The sequence below is a fragment of the Mugil cephalus genome, chromosome 4 (assembly GCF_022458985.1).
Source record: "Mugil cephalus isolate CIBA_MC_2020 chromosome 4, CIBA_Mcephalus_1.1, whole genome shotgun sequence".
Taxonomy (NCBI): domain Eukaryota; kingdom Metazoa; phylum Chordata; class Actinopteri; order Mugiliformes; family Mugilidae; genus Mugil; species Mugil cephalus.
In genome coordinates, this window is record NC_061773.1 from 28,842,912 (window position 1) to 28,852,373 (window position 9,462).

The following is a 9,462-nucleotide window of genomic DNA, read 5'->3' on the forward strand; positions in this document are numbered from 1 at the left end:
CGTTCCACCTTAATTCAGGACACAGTCGTTCCACCTTAACTCAGGACACAGTCGTTCCACCTTAATTCAGGACACAGTCGTTCCACCTTAAATCTACTGGAGCTGCTGAGGAAATAAAGACGGAAACTGAAGTTAATAATTTAAAGTTTATTTATTAAATTTACTCTGAGTTTTTCTAAAAGAGGCACATTCTGAAAATAGAAACAACTGTTAATACAATGATTATAATATTACTTAATTAACTAATTAATTAAGTAATTAATTAATTAGAGACAGAGCCGTTAACCAGTGAGTTGATCCACTGGATGAAATGATCCATTAAAAATAAAACTTTATGAGGACGAATCGAGGACATTCATGATCAGTGCAAAGCTTCTCTCTGAGGACGGGGGGACACCAGCTGTCTGAAGACGGAGGGATGGGGGGGGGGCGTCAGCTGTCTCTGAGGGACAAAGGGATGGGGGGACATCAGCCGTCTCTGAGGGACAAAGGGATGTGGGGACACCAGCTGTCTCTGAGGACGGAGGGATGGGGGGGACATCAGCTGTCTCTGAGGACGGAGGGACGGGGGGACACCAGCTGTCTCTGAGGGACAAAGGGATGGGGGGACAGGGTCTGAGTGGACCCCTCTCAGCCCATGTACGGGTACGTCCACTGTGTGAGGGGGACGTGAGTAGTCTTCACCACCTGAGGAGACGTCCACCTGAGGACGTAGTGAGGACCTCCAGGTTTATCATTGGTTCCTGCAACAAGACGACAGCCAATCAGAGGAGGTCTACAGGTCTACAGGTCTAGGGTTCTACGGGTTCTATGGGGTCTACAGGTCCACAGGTCTATGGTTCTACGGAGGCTACAGGTCTACAGGTCTAGGGTTCTATGGTTCTATGGAGGCTAGAGGTCCAGGGTTCTAGGGGGTCTACAGGTCTATGGTTCTATGGAGGCTACAGGTCCAGAGTTCTATGGTTCTATGGAGACTACAGGTCTATGGTTCTATGGAGGCTACAGGTCTAGAGTTCTATGGTTCTATGGAGACTACAGGTCTATGGTTCTATGGAGGCTACAGGTCCAGAGTTCTATGGTTCTATGGAGACTACAGGTCTAGAGTTCTATGGTTCTATGGAGGCTACAGGTCTAGAGTTCTATGGTTCTACGGGGTCTACAGGTCTAGAGTTCTATGGTTCTATGGAGACTACAGGTCTATGGTTCTATGGAGGCTACAGGTCTAGAGTTCTATGGTTCTATGGAGACTACAGGTCTATGGTTCTATGGAGGCTACAGGTCCAGAGTTCTATGGTTCTATGGAGACTACAGGTCTATGGTTCTATGGAGGCTACAGGTCCAGAGTTCTATGGTTCTATGGAGGCTACAGGTCTAGAGTTCTATGGTTCTACGGGGTCTACAGGTCTAGAGTTCTATGGTTCTATGGAGGCTACATGTCTAGGGTTCTATGGTTCTACGGGGTCTAGAGTTCTATGGTTCTATGCAGGCTACAGGTCTAGGGTTCTATGGTTCTATGCAGGCTACAGGTCTAGGGTTCTATGGTTCTACGGGGTCTAGAGTTCTATGGTTCTATGCAGGCTACAGGTCTAGGGTTCTATGGTTCTATGCAGGCTACAGGTCCAGGGTTCTAGGGGTTTGGACTCTGGTTCTCACCTGAAGCTCTGGCTCCACCAAACGGCTGCTGGGCTACGATGGAACCGGTGGATTTATCATTGATGTAAAAGTTTCCTGCAGCGTTTCTCAAGACCCGAGACGCCTCCTCCACCACGGACCTGGAGAACGTTAGAGAACGTCTTTAGTAGTCAGAGAACCTCAGAGAACTGAACAAGGCCCCCGTCAGAGCACAGGAAGACACGATGTAGCATGTGGCGTGTGTAGCATGTTGTAGCATGTAGCGTGTGTAGCATGCTGTAGCATGTTGTAGCATGTAGCGTGTGTAGCATGCTGTAGCATGTTGTAGATTGTAGCATGTGGTAAATTGTAGCATGCGTAGCATGTTGTAGCATGTAGCATGTGTAGCATGTTGTAGCATGTAGCGTGTGTAGAATATTGTAGATTGTAGCATGTTGTAGATTGTAGCATGTGAAGCATGTTGAAGCATGTTGTAGCATGTGTAGCATGTTGTAGCATGTAGCGTGTTGTATATTGTAGCATGTCGTGTTTGTAGCATGTTGTAGCATGTAGTGTGTGTAGCATGTAGTATGATATGTATGTAGCATGTAGTAGCGTGTAGCGTCTCACTGGTCCTGGGCGAACACGGCCCCCCTCAGAGCGTAGGGAGATGTGGTGTAACGTGTGTAGCATGTAGCATGTGTAGCATGTAGCATGATATGAATGTAGCATGTAGTAGCATGTAGCATGTAGCATGATATGTATGTAGCGTGTAGCATCTCACTGGTCCTGGGCGAACACGGCCCCCGTCAGAGCGTAGGGAGACGTGGTGTAACGTATGTAGCATGTGTAGCATGTAGCATGTGTGGCATGGTATGTATGTAGCATGTAGTAGCATGTAGCAGGTCTCACTGGTCCTGGGCGAACACGGCCCCCGTCAGAGTGTAGGGAGACGTGGTGTAGTGTGTGTAGCATGTAGCATGTGTAGCATGTAGCATGATATGTATGTAGCATGTAGTAGCATGTAGCATGATATGTATGTAGCATGTAGCGTGTAGCGTCTCACTGGTCCTGGGCGAACACGGCCCCCGTCAGAGCGTAGGGAGACGTGGTGTCGATCAGTGTCAGGACGTCTTTGTAGCTGTTGTCAGGATAAACGTAGACGGAGAGGACGGGTCCAAAGATCTCCTGAAGAGACAAAGAGGACATGAGAGGACAAGGGGACGGAGGGACATGGACCATGAAAGGAGGAGGGGACATAGAGGACACACCTCGGCCATGATGGCGTCCCGGGGGTCTCTGGTCTGGATGATGGTCGGCTCCACGTAGAACCCTTTCTGGTCGTCACAGTTTCCTCCAGCGATGATCTCCAGGTTTGGAGAAGACTTGGCCCGGTCCAACCACGTCTTTATCCGGGCAAATGCCTGGAGAGACACGAGGAACAGGAGGACAAGGGGACAAATTAGAGTGGAGGACGGAGAGGACTGGTTGGTCTGACTCTGAATGACAGGTTTTACCTTGTCGTCTATGACCGCTGAGAAGAAGGTGCTGAAGTCGTCCACAGGCTGAGACAGAGACACCAGAGACAGAGACACAAGAGACAGAGACGCCAGAGACAGAGACAGGAGGTCACAAGGGAGCCCTGGTTCTATGACGGAACAACAACTCTGACTCTGTTCTACTTGTTCTATCAACCAGTCTGATGTAGCCTCCGGTGGCAAAGAGTACGGCAGCACAGAGAGAAGCTTAGCTCGATATTAGCTCAATGAAACTCCATGTTAGCTCAATGTTAGCTCGATGTTAGCTCGATGATAACTCCATGTTAGCTCGATGTTAGCTGAATGATAACTCGATGTTAGCTCAATGTTAGCTTGATGTTAGCTCGATGTTAGCTCAATGTTAGCTCAATGAAACTCAATGTTAGCTCGATGAAACTCAATGTTAGCTCAATGAAACTCAATGTTAGCTCGATGAAACTCAATGATAACTTATTAGTAATTTAATAGCTAGTTCAAAAAATAACACGACCAAAGTGATTCAAACAACGATTAGTGGGGGAGAGGAAGACGATGCTAACGAAGACGATGCTAACGAAGGCGATGCTAGCCAAGATGATGCTAACGAAGCTCGTGACCCTGAACTCCCTGAGAAACGTGTTAAGTGAGGTGGTCAAATCAGAAATGAGCTTCAAAGACATGAAAACACGACTGGACGAAAGATTCAGAACAAATATACACAAACACTCACTGGCCACTTTATTAGGTACAACTGCTCGTTAACAGCTAATCAGCCAATCACACAGAGGAGACCAGGACAACCTGATGAAGACACTGAGCATCAGATGGAGAAGAAAAGGGATTTAACAGACTCTGAACGTGCTCTGGTCGTTGGTTGTTGGTCTGAGTGTTTCACCAACTGCTTTTCTACTGGGATTTTAACTCACAACCATCTCTAGGGTCCAACCCTTTACTAGCAGACTGTACCTAATAAAGTGGCCGGTGAATGTACGTGAGGGTATTTTTTTAATGTATAGTGATTTTCTACTGGTTGAGAGGAATGAATGCAGCAGATGAGTCAATATCGTAGGATAGTTCCAGGTTAGCATGGCGTTAGCATGGCGTTAAAGACAAAAGACCACCTGCGGCTAACGTGGAGCTAACGTGGAGCTAACGTGGTGCTAACTGGTCTGGTATTCAGCATGAACCCAGAACTGGTCTGATGTCCCTGTGGACGTCCTGGTCTATGCACGTCCCCCACTCTGATGTCCCTGTGGACGTCCTGGTCTATGCACGTCCCCCACTCTGATGTCCCTGTGGACGTCCTGGTCTACTCACGTCCCCCACTCTGATGTCCTTGTGGATGTCCAGGAGCTGCCGTTTGACCTCAGGCCAGAGACTTTCAGGGACGTACATCCTGGAGCAGGCTGAACATTTCTGTCCCCCAAACTCAAAGGCGGACCGGATCGTCCCCGTCACCACGGACTGGACGTCTGCAGACCGGTGGACGAAGTGGAAGTTCTTCCCCCCACACTCTGAAGACACAAAGACACAGAGGACCGGGTCATCTGGACTGGACTAATCAGGTCAGGTCTGGTCTGGTCTGGTCTGGTCCGGTCCGGTCCAGTCTACTCTAGTCTACTCTGGTCTGGTCCAGTCGACTCTGGTCTGGTCTGGTCTGGTCTAGTCTGGTCTGGTTTACTCTACTCTACTCTGGTCTACTCTGGTCCGGTCTACTCTGGTCTGGTCTGGTCTGGTCTGGTCCGGTCTACTCTGGTCTGGTCTGGTCTGGTCTGGTCCGGTCTACTCTGGTCTACTCTGGTCCGGTCTACTCTGGTCTGATCCGGTCTACTCTGGTCTGGTCTGGTCTGGTCCGGTCTACTCTGGTCTGGTCTGGTCTGGTCTGGTCTACTCTGGTCTGGTCTGGTCCGGTCTACTCTGGTCTACTCTGGTCCGGTCTACTCTGGTCTGATCCGGTCTACTCTGGTCTGGTCTGGTCTGGTCTGGTCCGGTCTACTCTGGTCTACTCTGGTCCGGTCTGCTCTGGTCTGATCCGGTCTACTCTGGTCTGGTCTGGTCTGGTCCAGTCCGGTCTTCATACCTCCTGCCAGTCGAGGGAAGTTCTTGTAGGTGTCCAGGTTCTGGGCGACCTGCTTCCAGAGACGCTTGAACGTCCTGCAAACACAGAAGCATTAGAGGAACTACAGAGACCCGGGACCCCCCAGAGACCTGGGACCCTCCAGAGACCCGGGACCCTCCAGAGACCCGGGACCCTCCAGAGACCTGGGACCCTCCAGAGACCCGGGACCCCCCAGAGACCTGGGACCCTCCAGAGACCCGGGACCCTCCAGAGACCCGGGACCCTCCAGAGACCCAGGACCCCCCAGAGACCTAGAACCCTCCAGAGACCTCGGACCCTCCAGAGACCCGGGAGCCTCCAGAGACCTCGGACCCTCCAGAGACCCAGGACCCCCCAGAGACCTAGAACCCTCCAGAGACCTCGGACCCTCCAGACACCCAGGACCCTCCAGAGACCTGGGACCCCCCAGAGACCCGGGACCCTCCAGAGACCCGGGACCCCCCAGAGACCCGGGACCCTCCAGAGACCCAGGACCCTCCAGAGACCCAGGACCCTCCAGAGGGGGTGGATTTAACATCCAGAATCTGAATGTCTTGATTCTGGAAGTCAAATCCACGTCCTCATGGGGGTCCTGGTCCCCCTTACTTACGGGACGCTGCCGGTGAAGTTGACCCCCGCCAGGTCCGGGGAGGAGGTGACGGTGTCTCCGAACACGGGGCCGTCGGCCGGGAGGAACTGGATGATGTTGGGAGGAAGACCACATTCCCTGAGGACCCTGTAGACGGCGTAGCTGGCCGACACGGCCGTGTCACTGGGCTTCCACAGGACCACGTTACCCTGGAGACAGCACCTCAGAAGGTTACCGTAGCAACCACCTCCTCCTCCTCCGTGAGGGGTTGCTACCCTAACCGGTCCAGAACTGGTCCAGAACTCACCATCAGAGCCGGAGTTCCTGCCAGGTTCCCTCCGATGGCCGTGAAGTTAAAAGGAGCCACAGCAGCTACGAAGCCCTGGAGGACACAAGACCACCACATCAGACCCACTGGACCCCACTGGATCCCTCTGGACCCAACTGGACCCCACTGGACCCAACGAGACCCCACTGGACCAACGAGACCCCACTAGACCCCTCTGGACCCAACTAGACCCCACTGGACCCAACTGGACCCAACGAGACCCCACTGGACCCCTCTGGACCCCACTGGACCAACGAGACCCAACGAGACCCCACTAGACCCCACTGGACCCAACTAGACCCCTCTGGACCCCTCTGGACCCCACTGGACCAACGAGACCCCACTAGACCCCACTGGATCCAACTTGGTGTTGGTTGTGGTGTGGACTCACCTCCAGCCCCCTGTAGATGGTGGTGTTGGTGGACCCCCCTGCGTCCAGAGGCTGCTGTGTCTCCAGGTCGATGGCGTGTTTTGCGTTGAACCTGAAGAAGTCGATGAGCTCAGCAGCCGCGTCGATCTCAGCCTGGACCACGGTTTTACCCTGAACCAGGACCAGGACAGGACGGGGGTTAGTCTCTGGACCAGGACCAGGACCAGGACCAGAAAGAACCGGTCTCTGAGTGTGTTGCTGCTGTTGTCACATAAAGACGTTTCAGTCCGGCCCCCCCAGCCTCCTGTACCTGTCCCATCATGGTCTTGGCCAGGATCTCAGCTCTCCTGGGTCCACTGATGACGTCTGCAGCCTTGAACAGGATCTGGGCTCGGTCCTGGACCGGTTTCAGGTCCCAGTCCTTCCTCGCCGCCACGGACGCAACGATGGCTTTATTGATCAGCTCCTACACACAGTGAACCTCCTGGTGTTTATTCTGATCAGTTTAATCAGATTAAATCAGATTAATTCAGATTCATGTTTAATCTCTATTGAATCGTTTCATCGTTGATGATGAACAAACTCCAGGAACAAGAGAATAAATCTGCACTGAACGAGTTCATTAAACACATTCAACAGTTTCAACAACTTTTTATGTTTTTTTTTTAGCCAAAATTTGTCCACATTGTGTCAACGTGTGTCCACATGAATGTGTCCCTGTTGCTACGGAGACAGACTAACTTGTGGACATTGTCCAACCAGAGGAGAGCTGACGCTTCTTATTGAGAACAGTGTCTCCCAGTGAACAGTGGCTGCAGGAGTGGACACATATTAGCAGCAGCATTGGCAGCTTGTCTTTGTCTTGGTTTGTCTTGGTTTGTCTCCAGCTGTTAGCCGCGTTAGCCCAAGTGCTAGCAGAATCCCCGGCTAACGTATGCTTGGCTTGGTTCATGTGCTGTTTGAAGCTGGAAAGAAAACTCCTTCCTGCAGAGTGTGATGATACTTTATGTGTCTCCACTGGTCCCTCTTGGTGTCTTTGTCCTCAAATGTCCCATGGAGAGGACCAACGTGCTGTTTAGCGTCTTCCATCTTTATGGGTTGGTTCTGCTGCCTGTCACTACCGGATCAGCTGGTGCTAACGCTAACGCTACTTGGACAAACTGAGACACGTTCACAGTCGTTCTGCTGCAGATGCTTCATTAATCACACTCATCAGATGATGATTAATTAACGTTAACGAGGTCTCTAGGTGGGACCAGGTGTGTAGGTAGAGACTCACCTTGTCAGCGTAGCAGAACTTGGCCACTTTATGGGAGTGATTGAAGGGCTGAGGAGAAAGAGGAGACAGGTCAGAGGTCAGAGGGTTATAGGGTCAGAGGTCAGAGGGTTGTAGGGTCAGAGGTCAGAGGTCAGGTGGGACTGGTGAATGATGAGGACACGTTTCCTGTTACTCACTGATAACTGATATCTGATGTCTTTGGTCCAAACATGTTCGTCTCCAACCACACACGGGATCTCCTCCGTCCTCCCCTTCAGGCTGGACAGGGCCTGCACAGCCAGGTGAGACAAATTAATACAGACGGGTGAGACGGGTGAGGCGGGTGAGACGGGTGTTGAGTAGGAAGCGTCCCCACCTTCAGCAGCTCCGCCCTTTCTGGAGTTCCTTCTGTGAAGCTCAGGATCGGTTCATTCTTCACCTCCACCGCTGCACAAGGAAACGTCCTGAACCTGGACACACAGCATCCGGTCAGAGACCAGCTGGAATAAACTGGAATAAACTGGTTTAAACTGGAACAAACTGAAATAAACTGAAATAAACTGGAACAAACTGGAACAAACTGGAACAAACTGAAATAAACTGGAGCAAACTGGAACAAACCTGATTAAAGTCTTTACCAATAATATATTTAATGATGTGATTGGACAGGAACTCAAACATGTGTCTCCTTCAGCAACAACACTTTACAAAAACCCTCCTCAACCCTCCTCATGTATCATTAACTACAGGAGGTCACGGAGGACACATGTGGAACATTCCCATCGGCTCATGTTCCCTGAACGCACCACGACGTCCTCAGAGACAAACATGTGGACGTCCAGATGGTTTTATTCCTCAGAGACAAACATGTGGACGTCTCAGAGATTTAATTCTGCTTTCAGGCGGGACTCAGCCTTCACTAATCAATGGCCAATTAATGGTCAATTAGTGACTAATTAATAACTAATTAATGGCCAATTAATGACCAATTAATAACTAATTAATGGCCAATTAATCATCAATTAATGACAAATTAATGATTAATTAATGACTAACAGAACCCTGGTTGATGTCTGACAGGCAGCAATATTCACCCTGTCATCACACTATGAACACATTATTATTAATAGCGATGACTCGTTATTATTATGATTAATTACTACATCCTGGTCAGAGGTCAGAGGTCACAGTTGAACCTGAGCAGGTGCAGACAGGAGCTAGCCTTGTTAGCATTGTAGCACTGAGTCACACAGGGATCAGGTATCGTTACGTAACAGGTGGAGGGGTGACGTCGCCAGCCCACCTGTGTCTAAGACTGTGATGAAGAGGAAGACCAGGATGAAGAGTCATTAAGGACCTTAGCTTTAGCCGCTCGAGCTAACTCCCGTGCCCGCTCATGCGCACTCACCCCCGCCAGGACGGGCTCATCAGGGCCGCGCGCACACGGAGCATCTTCCCGGGACACGCTGGGCGACGAAACGAGCGACACACACACACCGCGGAGACGCCGGACACACGGTCACCACGAGCACCGAGAAACCGATAAGTCTGGGCAGAACCGGAGTCACCAGAGAGGCCGGAGGGGCGGGTACCGACCACGTGCTCCGGTACCGGGGAGGACGCAGCTTTTACCGGCGACGCTTCTTCTTTGTGACTCAGTGTCTGTTGTTTTTTATGACTTCCTCACTTTA

The 9,462-nt window shown here is 51.1% G+C and overlaps 1 protein-coding gene across 1 annotated transcript; it reads right to left on the reverse strand.

Moving 5' to 3' along the window:
* Positions 1–132: 132 nt before the first annotated feature.
* Positions 133–9,462, reverse strand: aldh4a1 (aldehyde dehydrogenase 4 family, member A1). The gene is made up of 15 exons (XM_047583943.1): positions 9,180–9,462; positions 8,148–8,241; positions 7,969–8,061; positions 7,793–7,840; positions 6,824–6,979; positions 6,535–6,684; positions 6,123–6,197; positions 5,837–6,024; positions 5,209–5,282; positions 4,446–4,642; positions 3,129–3,176; positions 2,883–3,035; positions 2,678–2,799; positions 1,654–1,772; positions 133–743 (listed from the first exon to the last, which is right to left on the reverse strand). The coding sequence occupies exons 1-15, from the start codon at positions 9,221–9,223 to the stop codon at positions 631–633; spliced, it is 1,674 nt and encodes a 557-aa protein (XP_047439899.1). The 5' UTR covers positions 9,224–9,462; the 3' UTR covers positions 133–630.